General features: G+C 37.0%; 1 protein-coding gene across 3 annotated transcripts in view; it reads right to left on the bottom strand.

Annotated features, from left to right (window-relative positions):
- Positions 1-520: 520 nt before the first annotated feature.
- Nufip2 (nuclear fragile X mental retardation protein interacting protein 2) overlaps positions 521-21199 on the bottom strand; it is a 32203-nt gene continuing 11524 nt past the window's right edge. For all 3 annotated transcript variants that reach the window (XM_006534062.4, NM_001024205.2, XM_006534063.4), the window contains 2 exons: positions 12946-12978; positions 521-8804 (listed from right to left, as the gene is read on the bottom strand). In XM_006534062.4, the coding sequence (XP_006534125.1) occupies positions 8752-8804; positions 12946-12978 (86 nt within the window). In that variant the 3' untranslated portion in view covers positions 521-8751. The remainder of the gene's footprint in view (positions 8805-12945; positions 12979-21199) is intronic.

Genomic DNA, 21199 nt, shown 5'->3' with positions numbered 1-21199 from the left:
TCCCAGCAACCACATGGTGGCTCACAACCATCTGTAATGAGATCTGATGCTCTCCTCCTGGGGTGTGTGAAGATAGATAGCTACAGTGTACTTATATATAGGCCTGAGTGAGCTGGGCAGGAGAGAATGGGGCTGGAACTGGCCAGGGTAAAAAAAACAAAAAAACATAACAAAACAAAAAAACACACACAAAAGAAAACAACTTCCAACCACCTGGCAGTGGTGGCACAAGCCTTTAATCCCAGCACTGGGGAAGCAGAGGCAGGTGGATCTGAGTTTGATTGAGGCCAACCTGGTTTATACAGTAAGTTCTGGAACAACCAGAGCTATAGAGTGAGGCCCTGTCTCAAGAAAAGAGACATAATAATCAATAATCACAAGACCGAAGCTCTTTGCACAATTGACCTTTGGGGGCGGGGGGGGGGGGGAATCAATGTCATTATCCTATCTAAATTTTCAGGAAGGAATTTAAAAATTAAAGTACACACACACACACACAAAAACCCACAAACACCTCAAAAACTTTTAAACTTTTTTATTCAATGTACACTTAATTGTCTTATTTGATCTACAAATCTCAAGTTTTTCTGATAAAATAAGTAAATCTGAGTATGGTTGTGGAGTGTAATTCTGTATTTTTAAAACACTGAACATTAAGTAAGACATTGATAAAGAAAGATCATCATGTAACTGACACTTCCTTGGAATCCATAACATCAACAGCTTTAGTATAACTAAGCAGTCAGTTATTTAGCAAAACAATAAACTTCTGGTCACTGTTCTATCTAAAAAAGACCTACTTTTATTATTTTTTAAACTGGGCAAAACAAGTATTGAAAAAAATTTCAGCAGGAAAAGGGCCAACATCTTCTAACTATAATGCAGTAATTCTCCTTTTCCAAAATTAAAAGGCAACCCAGCTCATAAATAAATCTGCACACAATAGATTACTTTACTTCTCCAATACACTATGTTGTTGCCATGCAGGCCAGTCTGGCTTTGGACTCAATCCGCTTGCTTCAGCCTTCTGGTTGCCAGGATTACAAGTGTAATCAACTAAGATGTGAATCAAACTAATGACAGATATTCAAGAGCAGCCAAAGCCATCCAAGCTGTTCGCTACTACCTGTGTTTATAAGGTTATGCATCATTAACCATATTTTGAAGAATCTTTACTAGACAAAGCTATAAAATGAAATATATCTTGTATCTGGGAGCCTGGGGAAAACACCATTGATAATATCTTCTACTCGTCTACAAATGTCCTAAAGGAAATGAGCAAAGCTATCTATTAGAAGATGAATGACAAGATCTGGCCAGCACATCTACACAACTTTGTGAGTGCACACTTCAAGTAAGTGAAACTACTTAGAACATGCAACTGCGGTGAATTAACCAAACACGCCCAGATCATGAACTTGCTCAGATCAACTTGGGCTTTTCAATATATCTTTAAAACAATCTTGTGCTTTGCCCTTTAAACTTAATGACTTTAATTTCAAATCATCCAGTTAATCAAATTCATGTTAAAATAAAGGTTAATAAAAAGGCTATCCTAACTTTAAACCAGACTTAAGACATAAAATTGTCAGAGCTTCATATGGCAAAGGTCTATCCTTCATTTCAGTTTGAATGACTTTCCATTTCTTTTTCATAAATATTTAAAATTTCACTGAGAAGAACATTGGGTCCAATGGTTTATAAAGCTGATACAACTGTCCTGTTGAAGAAAAGCCCTTTAACAGATACAAGTCAGGCTCTCATTACAATTCAACTTTATTCAGTGGGTGCCAGTTTTCCTTCATTTTAGTTCCACTGATGAGCTAGCCCAGATTATAACTTTGAACCATGTTTCCAAAGATGGTAAAGCTAAGAACAGCAAAATAATGACAGATTACTTTTGGTAATGACACACAAATTAAACTTTCAAAACATGTGCATAGCTTTATTCATCTACTTAAATCTAACCTTTTCATGGAGCTTCGGCAAAACTGAGTGTGCAAAATGCATTTCTAAAACGTAATGCAAGCAAAGCTTTTCACATTTACACTGGCAGAAAATACAGAAACTAACAAGTCACAATAGGGAGAGTTCAGATCTGTTTTTGTTTACTGTTTTTTGACAAGAATTGCACAATTTATTTTGAGACAAGTGTTGCAGACATGAATATTTAAAAATTCCTAAGCAAGGTGCTTCAACAATAAAATTGTTGGAATGAGCCAATAACTTGAATTAAAGCTCACAAAGAATCCCAAATTAATGTGGACATCCATCATCTTCCTGCATTTTTGCAAACAATGCTTTTAATAATACCTTTCATAACACTAAAGGAGGCAGCAAGCTGAAACTTTTTTCAAAGCGCACAAAGAAATGGTATTATCACATTACTTGAAGGTGGTGTTAAGGGTAGGGGTAGGTAGTGAATAATTTTTACTATTTCCCTACAGACCAGCCACTAACAGACTATGGGGGTAGGGGGATTAGTGAAAAAACAAGTCACTTCCCCAGTTTATAAAAGAGTTCCAGTTTGACAAGATCTATAACTTTAAACAGAGAGCACCAGTTGGGCAATAGAATGAACATTTCAACTGCATAAAAATCAGTGAGGTGGTAAGAACCATCAACATCTCAGGCATTTACTACATGGCCTTTCCAAAGTTAATATACATGCAAGGCACACTGATATAAAAATAGATCTCTGGCCAACAAATATATTAGTAAGCAAATTAAAAATTTGGCTCTGCAATATTGGCAACATCAAAATATAACCAGATAGCTTTGGACCACACATCATTCTCATATTCCTCCACCTCATTTGGTGTCCTTCCTCTATACTTTTCCTCCTTCATCTTTGAGTATGTGCTTGCAAAGATATTTTTCCTTTGTCAAGTTGCATTCTTACACCTTGTTTATCTTTGAATATATACTAGAGAAGTGGAATAGTTGGGAGCTTGTTAACTAAACTAGGTATGATTGGTTTAGGGTAGCATTACTTCTCTGAAATAAATGTAATAAAAAACCCAGCTTACTGACAACTAAAAAGAAAACAATGAAATGACTTCCTCTAATCCTTCCCAAGTCTTTTTGAAGCAGAGGGAATAGAAACAAAGCTATGATTTAAAATATTTTCAGTAGTAGAAGACATTTTAAGGCCAAAATATAATATTAACCAAAAATTTACTTCTAAGTTATTGTCCCCTTCATAAATCAACACAAACTACAGACTACTTTACTACTCACACCTGAAGAGAATATTAAACTCTGTTCATTTTTGTTAGTGGCTGTGCTACCAAAAAAAAAAAAAAAAAAAAAAGGTATTAACGCAACCTATGGTATATAGTAATGTTTAAAAAGTGCATCACATTCTTGATTTCTCAGTTTCCCATAGCAGCAGCAGCAGCAGGCGTAATCTAAGACAAAACAGTTGTTTTCATTCTAAAGATGCAATAATACCTAATGAAATGTATTAAAGATTGTGAAAAATTATCTACAAAAGATAAATGCAAACACACTTAATAGACAAGTAGAACTTAAGGTATTTGTTCATATTTACATATTAAAACCATTTTGTTAACACCAAATCTTTACAATTAGTAAAAGAAATGTGCATTTTAATAAGAGATGTTACTAAAGCAGTATTCATTTTGGAGCCTTTGTTTAGCACCTGAGGAAAGGGGATATATATACAGAAAGCTATTGTAATGTTAATCTAAGTTGTTTGGTCTGAAGATTAAAACAGATTACAAGGAAAGCCAAACTGAACTGGGGGAAACAATTCTAACTATTTCAAATAAGGCTGTTAAATAACAGACATTGCCAGGCTTGGTGGCAATCGGAGGCAGAGGCAGGCAGATCTAAGTTCCAAGCCAGCCTAGTATACAGAGCAAGTTCCAGGCCAGTCAGTACTACACTGAGAAACCCTGTAACAACATCCCCCACCCCACCTAAAAAAAAGTAAAAAAAAAAAAAAAAACCAAAAAACAAAAAACAAAACAAAACAAAAAAAACAAACAAAAAAATTCAGACATCTAATTGTTATGACTTCAGAACAAAATGTTCTAAATAGGAAATGTTTAAACCAGCAATCCCACTACAGTTTAGGGTGTCTTTTGAGTTTCTAATCCATATTTGACAGTCCTCATAATAGAATAGTATTACACTACTGCTGCTTTGCTGGGCATTTTATGATGGAGAACTTAAAACTCAACTACTGCTGGCATTAACTGCTTTAAGACCTTTCTTAAAACTCAGTAGATCAGTTCTTGAGTGGAGTTAATGATATCATTCTTTACACGACCAGAATAGCCTTGCCACTCACTGACATATATAGCTAAGTGTTCATAAGCATTTTAAGATACCCACAGCAGAAGCCCACCTTCAACACAGAAGTCTACTGGTGCCAAAGAGAAAAATCAGTGACTTGTCAGGCCATGTGTTCTTCTGGCCACCTTTAAGCAGCTACTTTGACTTTTACTCTTGTCCTGTGCTTTCCTACCAAGCTTCTAGAAGCCGGGGAAATAAGTCCCATCTTAATACAGTCCTATCAAAGTCCACTCTGGCAGGCAAACATCACAGAATTTTTTGTTCACATATTTGGCCCACTACATTACTAGTTCGGTTGGTTAATATATAAAAGGAGGCGTGTATTTTTAAAATATGGTGAAGTGGTATCAAACCCTTCTGCACACTAAGTAAGTTGAGAGACACCTTACCACCACCTATTTAGACAGGTTTTTAAATTGAGCCAAGTCTTCAATATCCTTTGCATGTGCCCATCTAGTTCAAGTTCACATTACATGCCTTTTCACTGACCTCAAAAAAAAAAAGCTTTTGGTGAAGGCTGGCAACAAGTCTACCAAGTGTTCAGCTACTGCTGACATGTCCAATTTTGTGAAGAAACTGCCCTATCAATTGAGGTTTGCCTTATTTTCTCCACAAACTGTCATTTGAAACAATTGCAGATTGAGTGGTAACTAGGAAATCGGGTGGAGGATGGGGGGGGGGGGAGAAGGTGTCACTACCAAGTTTTTAGATATTGGTTATCCCCTCCTAGAAAGTAGAGAAGGGCAGGCTACTATAGACACCATAAAAACTTTATTGATGTGAAGGTTCACTACTAAGGTTAGAGGAAATACTATGCAATTAACTTCAGGTTGTTGAAGTGAGAATGGAGAAAAGATAAATACACCCTGTCTTTTGTGAGGAAGGGAGATTATTCAAGACTTTTCCACAAAATTGAGTGGTGTGTGACATAAAACCTACAATCAAGACGAACTGAAAAGGAAATCATCACCCATAATTAGTTTCTTAGCCATTAAAAAAATAGGTCATGATTTCATCCGTAGTGCCATTTTTCTAGTACTACCCTTGAAGGATTTAAACTACCTGACTTTATCCCATGTAATGAAAACAAATGGCACAAAATAAATACAAGTTTCATTCTCTGAATACTAATATAATGTCTTACACATTCATTTACTATTTCTTAGTATCTTCATCTTTCCCCAACATACAAGCATCCCAAAATACATACATCCACACACACACATCTTTTTTCAGTCTTTTAAATGGAGGGATGTTAAAAATCCCCTCTAGACTGTATTTGGTTTATGCTACAGTACTAATACTCTGAGTTGAAGGAAAATTCTTTATACCAACATATTGTTATTTAAATGTGCTAAATTAAATCACAACTGATATTTCTTTTAGAAGCTTACACACACACACAAAAAATCAGAAAACAGATGAACTCGTAAGACTTTTTTAATAAGTGCTCTGTAAGGAATTGTGTGAGGACCTAAGGAGAAAGATTGAGACAAGTATCAAACAGCACAAAAGATATCTGTCCCAAAGTCCTGCTCGTACTGAGGCAATTAAGTCCATTAACCCAATGTCCAAAAAATACTGACAGTTAATATGATGGGCCACTAGGGATCCCAGAAAGTTAAGAGACATTTCTAACTACTATATATATATATATATATATGTATATATATATATATACCTCTAACCACATTGAGAAAATTTCAGTGGACAAATCAAAGTGAAATGTTGCATTGTTTCATTTAGAAGAAGTGAGATTCTCAAGCCTTGGACAGAGAAGGAGAAATAAACTCTCTTTAGCTCCTTTGCAGAGGCCTGAAGTTATGGAAAAGGAACTATGAAAGTGAAGGCCTTAAAGGTACTAAGTATTACTTCTAAGTTAAAAAATCCCAATTCAGGAAACTAGAATTTTCTTTTCATTTTGACTATGTTCATTCAACCTTGTACGACATAAACCAAGGAAATATATTTTTGTTTTGTTTTTGTGATTTGTGCAACAGAAGAACTTTTAAATTCCAGGCAAGCAAAATGGACATTTAAAAAAAAGTGGGGTAAGGATTCAGCCCTAAGGCGACAAGTGGTCACACAAGGCAATTAAACACACAGCAGAACTTTAAAACCTATAAAACAAACTGGAGCCTCGTTTTTCTTTAATCAAGATTTTTTTTTTAAATTTTCTGAAAATTTTTATTAAAAAAAAAAAAAAAGAACACAAAACACAGACTCAGTTCAATATGTGGCGTGTTGCATTTTCCAGTTTGTTCAATGCTTTAAAGCTCAAGGATGCCTCACTGATGTACACCGGCCTGAAGCATCCTAGCTTTTGGCAAGCAGGCAGGAGACTCAACAACAAAAACAAACAACAAAAACAAAAAATCAAAATAGGAACAAAGCGACTAAATGCAGGGCACATCTGTAAACATATTATACATTTGAAAATTACAATATCAGTAAAAGTGATACAGTTTACAGGTGAAATGAAACTATCTGAAACTGGCCTACCACAAGTTTCTGAACCTGGACTGATACAATAAGTTATTATATATATTATGTATAAAAAGTTTTGTTTACATCAAGTGGAATTGGCAATCCATGCTTATACTTAAAAAAAAAAAATCTAAGCAGGGCAGAAATCCAGACTAAAAAGTATTTTTCTCTGCAGTAAATCAAATAGCTTCTTTCATGAACATTTGTTAAAAACCTGAAATAGTTAACAAAACCAGAAAATCCATCCACACTACAATCGCTCAAAACTGGACATTTCTTAGAAAACAAGAGTAAAAAGTAACTACTTTCTCCCCCAAAAGTGTCTAGGGGATCCAGTTTGCCTTTGTTAGAAGACTGCAACTGTATAAATGCCCTGCTAGTTTAACTTGTATTTGACATACATGGATACATTGATTTCTCTGTATGTGTTATGTGTGTGATGTGTTGCTACATCAGGCCAGAGAACTTGTTTTTATGCCACTAACATCACCCAGTCTTATATTGGACCCTTCGTTTCTACACACACACACACACACACACACACACACACACACACACACACACACACACACACACAGACACAGACACACAGACACGCGCGCGCATGCTATACACAAGCTGCAGCACAACAGGATGGTAATGCGATGATAAGACAGGGCTAATGCTCTTTCTGCCCAAAACAAAATTCAGAATTTCACATTATTTTTCTTAAAAAAAAAAAAAAAGAAAGAAAGAAAGAAAAAAATAACCAAAGGAACCCAATCTTGCTCTAATGATAAAATATATTAAGATATAATCAGAAACAAGTAAGCTCAGAAGCAGAATTTGCCTGAAAACACACCTTCTACAATCAGGATTTATTACCTCCTCACTGGCTAAAAAAACAAGACAGTTTTCATTAATTTTTTTTTTCTTTTTTCGATTTTGCTGAGAAACTGAAATTAAAAGAATTTACAGAAAGGTACATACGTTTCTCTTAAATGGTTGATGAAAAACAAGAGTATACACTTAGTGTTAGTGACAGAGAGCAAGTCAGAGCACCTACAGCAGAAAAGCAGAATATATTTTTGCTCCCAGTTACACAATTACAATGGGTAATTATCAGCCAATTACTTGTTCTGCAACTTTTTTTTGAATGACACTCTTAGATGTTAAAAGTCCAAACATGTAACCAAAGTAAGTTAACTATATACCCACAAACTATTCCAGGATTGTAGAACTTCAATGCCCTCCCCCTGTCCCCACCCAACAAAAAATAAAAGGAAAGGAACTATTTCCCCAACACCCCACATAGGCTGCAGAACTCTTGGCAAGACATGCAAATCATTGTATTAAAACAAACAAAAAAAAACCAACAAAAAACAAACAACAAAAAACATCCCTGCAAACTTCAAGGCATTTATCCAGCATTCTCGCAGGGCTCAAAACTAAAAGATCAAGGGTGGAGTAGGGGAAAATGTTGAATCATTCTGGGTTCCCCGTGATTAGTGTATCACTTTAGTCACAGAACAAGGTACAGATACCTAGAAGTAAGTGGATTTGCCTTTCCAGTGGGTCATTTGTTGCCCAAGTAGATGACAGCAGGAACTTTAGAACCACGCTTGTTAAGTCTGTATTCATTAATCACTTGCATTCACACTTAAAAACAAAAACTAACAAAATAATAAAGAAAAGGACTATTCAGTACCGGAGATTAAATAACCATGTGTAGTCTCTTGAAATAAATTTGATTCCTTAAGAAGTCTAATTACTTTCAGTTGCCTTTTTTTAAATAACTATATATATATATGTATATATATATATATATTTGTATATATTATCCTGTGATTCTACTTATGGTTCCTCTGCTGCGTTGAAGATCTAGGAGCATAAAAGCCTTGTGTCCCACATGAACGGTGGCTCTAATGCTGCAGAAAGATTACAAATAGGCAGTCTGGTCCTTCATTGATCTGGACTATCCATGGCTTCATTGTAAGTGATTATCCTTTTGGGATCTAGAGGCAAAGTAAAAAAGTAAACTAATTAAGCACATTCAAAACAAAACCCAGATACAAATCACAAGCAATCATTCAACTCTTCTGATTTTTCAACCGGAACTGTGGCTGCTCAGCACTCCAAATAAATTCCCAACAACAGGTGCTCTACCACCCAGAGAAGACTTCAACCTCTAGAGACTAACCCTTTCCTGTTTCAGTTCCTTTAGTAAGGCGTTTTCCTTGTGATTCACCTGATTACAAAAGTAGGAAATGTAAAAAGAAGAAAAAAGCTCAAGTCATAAGATAATTTAATAGAGAAATTCTTGGGTTTATTTTGTTTTTAGCAGGAATTTAGCAAGGTCTCATGTGATCCAGGCTGGTCTCTAAACTTGCTGTGTGGATGACCTTGATTGAACTCCTAATGTCCCTCTTGACTGTACTCCTGCGTCTTTCTGCCAGGTGCTGCATGTGGCATCATGCCCCAGCCGAAAATTTATTTTAACCACAGTGGGATGTTCGGCAAGGAATGGCTGGCTCAAATAAACCCTAACACCAAATATTTCATGGTAATAATCAACTAAATCACCAATTACTAGCTTAGTTGTAATCACTTTATTTACTCCTTATTTCCCACAATATTATCTAAATTTTTTTCTTCTTCTTTTTTTTTGTTTTTTTGTTTTGTTTTGTTTTTTCGAGACAGGGCTTCTCTGTGTAGCCCTGGCTGTCCTGGAACTCACTCTGTAGACCAGGCTGGCCTCGAACTCAGAAATCTGCCTGCCTCTGCCTCCCTAGTGCTGGGATTAAAGGTATGTACCACCACTGCCCCCCAGCGCCTAAATTCTTATTAATTAGCTATTCTGTGTTCCCTTCTAGAGAGTTCATTAAAAATTTGTTTAATATTTACATACTTGTGTATGTTCATGCGTATGGCATGGCACATATAAAGGGCAAGGGACAACAACTTTTTAAAGTTAATTCTCTCCTCCTGACCACCTTTATTTATATGGGTTTTGAAAATTTAAATTCACATTTCCAAGTTTGGCAGTAGTCACCTTTACCTGCTAAACATCTAGCCAATTATTATTACAGCCTTACTAGCCTTGATCTCAGAATATAGGCTGACTCTGCTGGGATTGAAGGTGTGTGATACTAACTAAACCTAGTATATCTTAAAAAGTTAGTATGCGGGGCTGGCGAGATGGCTCAGTGGGCAAGAGCACCCGACTGCTCTTCCGAAGGTCCAGAGTTCAAATCCCAGCAACCACATGGTGGCTCACAACCATCTGTAACGAGAGATCTGACTCCCTCTTCTGTAGTATCTGAAGACAGCTACAATGTACTTACATATAAAAAGTTAGTATGCTTTAGTAAAACGGAAAACCAGGAAGCCAAGTGATAGAGGGGCACTTGTTTAATTCCAATGAATAGCTTGGTCTACATAGCTCCAAGACAGCCAAGAGCTACACAAATATAAAAGATACCCTTGACTAGAAAAACCAAACCAAATGAAAAACAACAAAAACCAGGAACATAGCTCAGTTAGTAGAATGCTTTCCTCATCTGCTTGAGGTCCTGGATTCTTCCACCAAAACCCGCCCCGCCCCCCAGATGAGTATGCAAACCTTTAATTCATTATTTAATAGAAAGGAAGAGATCTGAAAATACTTAAGAACAAATTATCTCATTTATCTTAGTTTAAAGTGGTTGCTTACATTTTAAATACCATCTGAGCCAGGCCAGGCTCTGAGTTTGAGGCCAACCTGGTCTACTGATAGAATTCCAGGAGGCAGAGGCAGGCGGATTTCTGGTCTACAGAGTGAGTTCCAGGACAGCCAGGGCTACACAGAGAAACCCTGTCTCAAAAACAAAAAACAAACAAACAAAAAAAGGAATTCCAGGACAACCACAACCACAGAGAAAGAAACCCATCTCAAAAAAAGCAAAATAAGGGGGGAGGGTACAGGGAACTTTCGGGATAGCATTTGAAATGTATATAAAGAAAATATCTAATTAAAAAAAAAAAAAAAGCAAGCTGGGCGTGGTGGTGCATGCTTTTAATCCCAGCACTTGGGGGGGGGGGGGCAGAGGCAGGTGGATTTCTGAGTTCGAGGCCAGCCTGGTCTACAAAGTGAGTTCCAGGACAGCCAGGGCTATAAAGAGAAACCCTGTCTCAAAAAACCAAAAAAGAAAACAAAATAAAACCACAAAAAATTAACGTAACTTCTTAATAAGAAGATGATACAAAAATATCCTTTTTAAAACTCCAAAGACAACCTACCATGAAGACAATACTACTCCCTACAGTCACTAGCCATTTAACAACTTTGTATTTTACAATTACAGAATTCATTTTGCAGTCTCTTTCCCATTCCTGTTTGATTTGAAATGTATAAAGAAACAATTCAAGTGTTTACTAATCATCCCTAAGCCATGGCTGTATTAAAAAAAGACTTGATCCTTGATTCTAAGAAAAAAAGATTAGCAGGCGGTTTTCTGAGTTCTAGGCCAGCCTGGTCTACAAAGTGAGTTCCAGGACAGCCAGGGCTACACAGAGAAGCCCTGTCTCGGAAAACAAAACAAAACAACAACAACAAAAAAAGGAGATTAGCTATGATGCCTACAAAAAACAACCACCAGCAATGATAACCTTAAGGGTGCAATAGTGGCACACATACCTTGGCATAAGCAACAAGTCTCTAATGAGACTTAAGACCCCCTTTAAAAAAGGGAAAATCATTTCTGGTACTGGAAACCTAGACAAATACCTATGGCTAGTAAAATCATGGATCTTGGGTGAAAATATATAATCATCACTTTACAATCCAGCATAATCCTTACTCTAAATATCATTTATTCCTATATGGACAAGTAAGTGTAGCCCTCACCCCACATACACAAAACTTCTCTGCAACACACTGACTGTTAAAGAAATCCTCTCCTGGTGATGTCACAGAAGCTCTACCCATTAAGTCTCACCAACATGACTGCCTAGATATGATTTGAACAAGGAAAACAATAGACATGCTAAAGTCCAGGAGCTCCGACCCAACAATACAGGCAACTTCGGGCAACTAAGAAACACCTGGGAGCTGAGAAAGTCTTTCCCAGAAAAGATCACACCAACTGATTATCCAATACCAAATGATCGGCCCTGAAAACATACACATACAAGTAACACCACTATACAAACAAACTGAACAGGTTATTTATGTAATTAGGAATTTGAAAGCAATCAAAGACAACATGTAGATTGTATACCCATTACCTGTCCTACTTGTTCAATCTTGGTTATGGGAGGATAAAAGTGAATGCTAACTCTTTTTATTTCCAAACACCATTCAATACAGTCTAGATGTTTCTCTAACACTGAATATTATCCTAAAATATGAAATGTTTTAGTTCTTAGGGTATCCCTTTCTTTACCACATAAGCACAGGCAAAACGGCTAAAGGTAAAAACATTTATATTGATTTACTCAAAATACTTGTATTTGGAAGGGACAGGAAGGCACTGGGAAGGGCTGGCTGTACTGGTGGTCATGCCCAAGGCTTTATGTCTGTTAACCGTGAGCTCTATGACTAAGCATAAAACTCTTAGCTTCTACAGGCATGGTAGCACACGCCTCTAACCCCAGCACTTGGATCTATTTAAGCTTAAGGCCAGCCAGGTCTACACAGAGAAAACCTGTCTAAAAAAGAAAAAAACTAAACTATTTTAAAAGGAAGAGTTTCCATGTTCCCTGAAAAACTGTAGCCCATTATAGCCTTAAATTTAAAGCTTCAGCCTTCACAGAGATGAGTACAAGTCACTCTTTAGCAGTCCTGGGATGGCAATTACTTTCTTTACTTTTTACAAGTTGTTAATTTAATACAAAAAAATAAAGCCTGTTGCCAGGCAGTGGTGGCACACATCTTTAATCCCAGCACTTGGGAGGCAGAGGCAGGCGGATTTCTGAGTTTGAGGCCAGCCTGGTCTACAAAGTGAGTTCCAGGACAGCCAGGGCTATACAAAGAAACCATGTCTCAAAAAACCAAAAAAAATAAATAATAAAAAATAAAGCCTGTTAATGAATAGAATAGGTCATGATTCCAAATTAGTCTCACTAAAACAAATGTCATAATTAGTATTAACATTTTAAGTAGCAAACCATTCTTACCTTGCTTCTGCAAATTCCATATAGATTCCATTTCTGTAAGAGAGGAAAAATTATTAATGAATGCTGAATAAAAAATGCTTTTTATCCCTTATAATAATGCTATAGTTTTATCTCTTACATCTGAAAAACCTAGACTGATTACTGCTGGGATAAAGGTAAGGTTGACTGATAATAGTATAGCTTTATGCAACACAAGGCACTAAAATTTTGAAATATGTTATGTAAATGCTAATTATGAAAAATCAATCATTAGGCTGGCAGGATTGCTTCCTATCAACCCTAATGTCAAGTTATAATCTCTAAGACCTATGTGGTAGAAGAATGCTGGTTGTTCATTGACCTCTACACACAGTTAAGATATATATGCATATGTACATGTGTGTGTGTCTACATACAAAATAAAAGCTAATTGTTATATGAAATTGATAAGATTCTGTATTCACAAATAGCAAAGATATGCAAAGCCTGCATATAGTAAACATTTTTTACCTATTACCCCAGTACACAAAGCTTTACAGCAGACATCTAAATGATTAAGAACATAAATAGCTTTTAATACTTATAATACAAAACCCAAAGAATTAGTCCCTGAAAATAGAAATGAAAACTATTCGGGGGTGGGGAAGAATGAACTTTGTAGACCATAATAGCCTTGAACTTGGACATCCACCAGTGTCGATCTTCTGACAGAGGCAAAAATAAAAGCTAATAAACACCCCCCCAAAAAATGCTAAATTTCTTTTTAACGAAATTTTATCTTTAAGTTTGATATTGAGGTAGGGTTTCACTATGTAACCCTGAGTGGCCTCTAAGCTGACATATTCAAACTGGTCCTGAACTTGAGAGCCTTTTTAAAAAATTATTCAGAGCCTGGCACACGCCTTTGATCCCAGCACTTGTGAGGCAGAGGCAGGCGGATTTCTGAGTTTGAGGCCAGCCTGGTCTACAGAGCGAGTTCCAGGACAGCCAGGACTACACAGAGAAACCCTGTCTCGAAAAACAAACAAACAAAAAAAAATTATTCAGCTGGGCAGTGGTGGCTCACACCTTTAATCCCAGCACCTGGAAGGCAGAGGCAGGTGGATTTCTGAGTTTGAGGCCAGCTTCTACATAGTGAGTTCCATGATAGCTAGGGCTACAAAGAGAAACACTGTCTCAAAAAAACCAAAAGAAAAAGAAAAAAAAGTATTTATTTTATATACATGAGTACACTGTAGCTATCTTTAGACACAGCAGAAGAGGGCATCAGATCTCTTTACAGAGCTGGGCAGTGGTGACACACACCTTTACACTCGGGAGGCAGAGGCAGAGGCAGGCGGATTTCTGAGTTTGAGGCCAGCCTGATCTACAGAGTGAGTTCCAGGACAGCCAGGGCTACATAGAGAAACTGCATCGGGGTGGGAGTGGTGGAGGTGGAGGTGGGGGGAGATCTCATACAGATGGTCGTGAGCCACCATGTGGTTGCTGGAATTTGAACTCTCAAAGAGCAGTCAGTGTTCTTAACCATCTCTCCAGAACCTAGGTTTTGCTTCCTGAGTGTTGGTAATAAAGCCATGTTTATCTGTAGACAGGGTTTACCTCTAAAGCCCAGGATGTCCTGAACCATTATTAAGTTCACACTGCCTCTGAGCTTAAGACAACTCTCTCAGTCTCCCTAAAGCTGACACTACAAATTTAAGCTGTACCAGTATTCCTTGTCAATTTTACAAACCAACAACTATAACCTTTTCTCCTCATACCCAATTTTCAAAGTCTGCAGAGAAGGTTATTATCAGTTCCCTTATGCATTTCCCCAATCTACAAAGGTTATTTTCACATGTTTATTTTAAATAGCTTAACCATTCACTTAATAAACACAAGAAGACCTTTCTATTATTTCTCTACCTAGGATATTCTTTTAGTGTTTGTGGAGTTTTGTTTTGTTTTTGTTTTTCCTTTTTCTGAGATGGGGTTTCTTTGTATAGCCCAGACTGTTCTAACTCTGTAGAACAGGAAGGCTTCAATCAAGAGATGTATCATCTATCTCTGCCTCCCATGTGCTGGCATTAAAGGTTTGTTGTACCACTGAACTTTCTGGGATATTCTATCTTCTTTCTACTTAGTTACCAGAAAAATAAACCCTACTACCTACAAATTAGTGCCATATTAATTCATCTCGCTGAACGGCTTCTAATTAACAAGCTGTCTTTTTTAAACTTTTACTGGTTATTGTTTATTTACATTTCAAATGTTATCCTACAAGCTGTCTTTTTTTTTTAAAAAAAGAGAGATTTACTTAACTATTTTATATATTTGAGTACTGTCTTCAGACATTCCAGAAGGCGGAATTGGATTCCATTATAGAAGGTTGTCAGCTACCATATGGTTTCTGGGAATTGAACTCAGGACCTCTAGAAGAACAATCAGTGCTCTTAACTGCTGAACCATCTCTACAGCCCAGAAAAGCTTATCTTTAATTTTTAAAACACTAATATATTCATTCACCTGTTCCTTTTCTCCCCTCCCTCTCTCAATATTTTCATCTTGAGACAGGGTTTCTTGGTGTAGCCCTGGCTGTCCTGGTCTCTGTAGACCAAGCTGGCCTCCAACTTAGAGTCACCTGCCTCTGCATACACCAAACAAGTACAAAGTAATTGGAAGTGTCAGGAAGAAAACCAGTTGAGTATTCTATAGCTTTTCTTTCAAGGGTTATTTTATTTTTAATTACATGTACAACTTGAAGACGTATGCATGAGTGCAGTTCTTTAAGAACTCAGACATGGGTGCCATGAATTGCATGCTACTGAGCCATCTCTCTAGCCCTATCCTGAGGCTTTCAACATGTAACCATTATCCTTTGAGCAGGGGCTTCTTTTTCTGAATAAGCAACTCTCTCTCTCTCCTCAGTCATTTCTCTGAAGTCCTGGTTCTTTCCTCTTAATGGAAAATGTACTATTTATTTAGAAGCTAAAATCTTGAGTGTGCCTTCTCTGTGTTTGTTGCTATTAGATGGAGGCCATTCTCTATCCATCCTCTCATCCTGTCTATGTTGAGACATGTAGCTTGGCCTCTGAGATGACAACTTGAAGACGTATGCATGAGTGCAGTTCTTTAAGACCTCAGACATGGGTGCCATGAATTGCATGCTACTGAGCCATCTCTCTAGCCCTATCCTGAGGCTTTCAATAGCCCATGCCTCTACCTCACAAGTGGTGTGATTACAGGCATTTATAGTCAAGCATGCTAATAATCATATTCAGTAATTATAGTGAATGTTAATCTGACCACTTTATCTCAAAGCCTCTTATTGCCCCTCTACATGCACATTCCCACTGTTCATATTCTATTTTTTTTTTCTGCATTGGGGATTGATTAAACTTAAGTGTTTTTATATATATTAGCAAGCTATATATCCTCAGTCCTCCTTTTGATTTCAGACAAATTTAGAATTATATTGAGTTTGTAATCCACTGTCTTAGCCTCTCAAACAGATTGATGTACTACCATATCAGGCCCTGCTTTTTTGTCTAACCAATTTTGACCTGGCTCCAGTTCTTACAAGTCTGAGTTATAATGTAAACTGCTGGTCTGGAATTGGTAATTTCCCAAATCCATAAAAAACTCAACAGTCACTTTCACAGTAAAAAATAAAAATAAGGACTGAATGGCTTAGCACTGACTGTTCTTCCAGAGGTCCCAAGATCAATTCCCAGCACCCACATAGCAGCTCACAACTGTTAGTATCCAGGGGCTTTGATACCCTCTTCTGGCCTCCATAGGTTCCTATGTGCACAAGTACGTATATACATAACCAAAACTTTTTAAAAGACCATCAGGTGTGACGGCACTCAGGAGTCAGAGGCAGGTGGATCTCTGAATTTCAGGCCAGCCTGGTCTAAAAGTCCAAGGCAACATAGAAAGACCCTTTTTGCAAAAAAAAAAAAAAAACCAACATACAAGCAAAATCTCGTCCATCAAAATCCAGTTTAAATGCTCCATAATACAGGCTGTTATATTTATTCTTTCTATACTGGAAATCCACCTACCTCCACTGAGGTGTAGCCTCCTCCTGACATTTATAATCTTTCAATACATGTTTGTGCTTTTTTTCCTTCACCTATGTGTTTTTGAGGAAGAAGTCTCTTGTATTGCAAAACCTGAAACTGGAGGACCAAATTATCTATGCTAATAACCTGCTACAAATTGAACTCAACAGTTATCTGAAATATATTTTTATACTATTAGCTTCTCTACCTACAGAAAAGACATTAGCTTTGGGTGACTAAAAAGATCAGATACTCTAAACTAGCTGGCACACAGATCTTCAAAACCATTTATACTACTATCAGTAGGTTAAAAGCACTGACTGCTCTTCCAGAGGTCCTGAGTTCAATTCCCAGCAACCACATGGTAGCTCACAACCATCTGTAATGGGATCCGATGCCCTCTTCCTGTGTCTGAAGACAGCTACAGTGTACTCATCTTATATATAAAATAAATAAATATATATATAAATAAATAAAATCTTAGAAAAAAAGAAAAGTGAAGAACTTGCTACCAAGCCTATAGACCCGAGCCTGACCTCTGGGAGCTACTCCCAATAGTTCATCCATACATGATACATGTCAAATTTTTTTTTATTCCCAATTGACTTTAGCTGATGGATAGCTTTCAAGTTATCTCACTTATCCCACTATTAAGTGTAAATTCTATCATCTCAATTTTTTTGTGTACATTGGACTTTGAATATTTCCCCTCACACCAGAAGGCAACTGTTCTTTCCTGAATTATTATATATACCTAGTTCTCCCTCTTTTTACCTTTTTATAAGATTTTTACTTTGTGTAGTTGTGTACTTTAGTACCCGAGAAAGAAAAGGCATTAGGCCGGGCATGGTGGTGCAGGCCAGCACTTGGGAGGCAGAGGCAGGCAAATTTCTGAGTTTGAGGCCAGCCTGGTCTACAAAGTGAGTTCCAGGACAGCCAGGGCTACACAGAGAAACCCTGTCTCGAAAAACCAAAAAAAAAAAAAAAAACAAACAAACAAACAAAAAAAGGCATTAGATCCCATCCCCTGGTGCTGATGTTAAGTCATGTGAGCTACCATGTGGATACTTTGAAAAGCAGATGATTGGTTCAAGCCCTTACATCACTTTTGCTCCATGTTGCTTAGACAGGCCTTCAAACTTTTTCTATGGCCAAGACAAGTCTTAAATTTGAAATTATCTTGACTCAGCCTCAGCAGCAGCTGGGATCCCAAGCCTGTGCAAAAAGCCCAAATTCCTATTAGATTGTTTATTTTATAAGCAAGCATGTATATGCAACCTGTATGAAAAGATCACAAGGCACCCACAGGAGCTGGTCCTCTCTGTCTACCATGTAGGTCCTACAGATAGAACCCAGGGATAGAATTTCAAAAATGCTACATCGGTTTTTGAAGCTTGGTTACACAAAGCTTAGACTGTGTACTCCTGAGCCTTCTGTCTTTCTTTCCAAAGTATTAGTAAAGGGCTAAATTACTACACATAGCCTTTTTAAAAAAAAAAAACTAGTATAAAATACCCGCATTTTGAATGTTTGAAATGCTTTGGTGGAAATGAGCCAGGCAAGATCAATTTTTAAGTTAGCTTTTCAACCAAATAGGCAACTCCAATCTCCTTTAAAGACTTGACTTTAAATTACTTTAACCATTTTTAAACCAATGACTTGTCTCAAAATCATTGTATCTTTTTAAAAAAAATATCCAGAATATAGAAATAACCAATAGGGTAAGAGAGATGGCTCAACAGTTAAGAGCACTGACTGCTATTCCAGAGGTCCTCAGTTCAATTCCCAGTAACCACATGGTGGCTCACAGCCATTTGTAATGGAATCTGATGCCTTCTTCTGGTGTATCTGTAAACATCTACAGTGTACTCATATATATAAAATAATAATAAATCGAAAATTTAAAAAGAAAGAACCACTAAATCTCAACAACTAAAAAAACAAAAACCCTGGTATGACACAGGCCTTATAATCCCAGGGTTTAGGAGGCAGAGACAAATGGATCTCCTAGTCTACATATTGAGTTTCAAGACAACCAGAGAGCTAATGAGTGAGCTGCCTCCAAAAGGGGTACGGGGTGGTGTATCTAACTGTGGCAAATACTAAGATATGTTTGCAAAGGTACACAAATGATTAATAAGTGAAAAAATGTTAAATTATTAATCATCAGAAAGGTATAAATAAACTGGGCAGGGAAAATGGCTCCCTCCAGTTAAGAACACTAGCTACTCTTCCAGGGGACCTGGGTTCAATTCCCAGCACTCATGGTATCTCAGAATTGTATGTAACTAACTCCAGTCTCAATGTGTCTCTTCTGGCCTGTATATAAGTACCAGGTACATATGGCATACATACAGATGTAGGCAAACCGTTCATCACATAAAGATAATTTTTTTAAAAAAAGTATAAATTACAACATACTACCCTCATAATCAATGGGATGACTACTAGTAAACAGAAGCTGAGCTGGCCAAGATGTGAAGCAATGCAAACCCTTGTGTACTCTTAGTAGTACAAAGTAAAACTGCTGTGAAAAACAGTATAGTATTTCTCAAAAAAACCAAGAATGGAACTCAAGTTTTGAAAAGCTATTTCTACATCCATGCTCAGGGTGGTGTCATAATAGCTAAAATGTAGAAGAAGCAAGTACAGATACAGAAGAATAGAGAAATACAAACATATACATTCCCAGCTTTAAAAAGAAATGAAGGTTATACCTTCTTAACATGGCTATGGTCCTGATTTCAATCCCCAGAAAAGAGAGGAAGAAACAGAGATAGGTCGATTTGACTCTGCCATAATATTAACACAGTGACTCCTCAGATGTTTTTTTTTTATGCTAAGGAGAAATGAGTGGGCCAGGGATCATGATGCATGAAGCAGTAGCAGTTGGTTTTTTAGGCTAAGCTAATCTACATAGTGAGATCCGAGACATTAATCATTACTTTATCATGACATAGGAAAAAGAACCTTTCAGTTGATAGTTGGCGCTGCTCTATCATGGTATATGCACAAATATAAACATGTGTGGTGTGAGGAAATAGAAGGACTTATTATCCATGCATTCTAAGCAAACACTCTACATCCAACCAAGTCTTATTTTTCTCTTTTTCAGATATATCTTATGTATCTCCAGATATTCTTGAAGTGTAATTAAACTCCTGATCTTGCTTCCCCTCCTGGGATTACAGGCTCACACAAACCAAGCTGGTTTATCAGTTTAAAAGTCATTTAATTTTCTTTCTTTCTTTCTGAGGGGTCTCTATATAGCCCTAGCTGTCCTGAAACTCAATATATAAATCAGGCTGCTAGAATGCTTAAAATTAAAGGATTGACTGAGGCCGGGCCTTTAATCCCAGAACTTGGGAGGCAGAGGCAGGCAGATTTCTGAGTTCGAAGCCAGCCTGGTCTACAGAGTTCCAGGACATCCAGGGCTATACAGAGAAACCCTGTCTCAAAAAAACCAAACCAAAAAAACCAAACCAAAAAAAAGAATTGATTGATCATCACACCATACCAAGCTAATGGTCATTTTCTTAAACAAAGTGCCATGCAGCACAATATATAGGAAGAACTAAGAAAAAAATGCTAACTGGACTATAAATCCTGTATGTTCCTTATGCTTTAATCTGTCATCTTTTACTGCAATGAGCTTTTACATTAAAAATTATAATAACTGCAAGTTATTGATATTAAATCTAAAATATGTACCATTCCTACCGAAATGACATAACATACCCTCCTCCTTAATATTACTAAATTAAGTTGATGAATGGTCTATTTTTGAAGCTACAGGAAATGCACACAACTTCCAATTCTAAGCCTAACTTAAACTTTATAGTAAATTACTACTCAACACTGAAAAGACCAGAACACTTAAAACAATATATAAACAGGTACTCTTGATATTCCAGTTCAGTTCAAATGATTCTCCTTTTAAAGTTTAAAAAAATGGCTTAGTCGTTAAGAGCACTGACTGCTCTTCCAGAAGTCCTTAGTTCATTTTCCAGCAACCACATGGTGGCTCACAGCCGTCTATAATGAGATCTGATGACCTCTTCTGGTGTGTCTGAAGACAGCAACAGTGTACTCACATGAAATAAATTCTGTTGTGTGTATGGAGCTTTAAAAAAAAAAAAGTTTAAAAAAATAAAAGACTACAGAGATGGCTGGACCACTGCTAAACCAACCAATATTTAGCAGTAATTCAAAGAACCTGCCCTCCTGGA

Source organism: Mus musculus, chromosome 11, assembly GCF_000001635.26.
Source record: "Mus musculus strain C57BL/6J chromosome 11, GRCm38.p6 C57BL/6J".
NCBI classification, from domain to species: domain Eukaryota; kingdom Metazoa; phylum Chordata; class Mammalia; order Rodentia; family Muridae; genus Mus; species Mus musculus.
The sequence above is the reverse complement of the archived record's forward strand: the minus strand, read 5'-3'. Positions and strand labels throughout refer to the sequence as shown.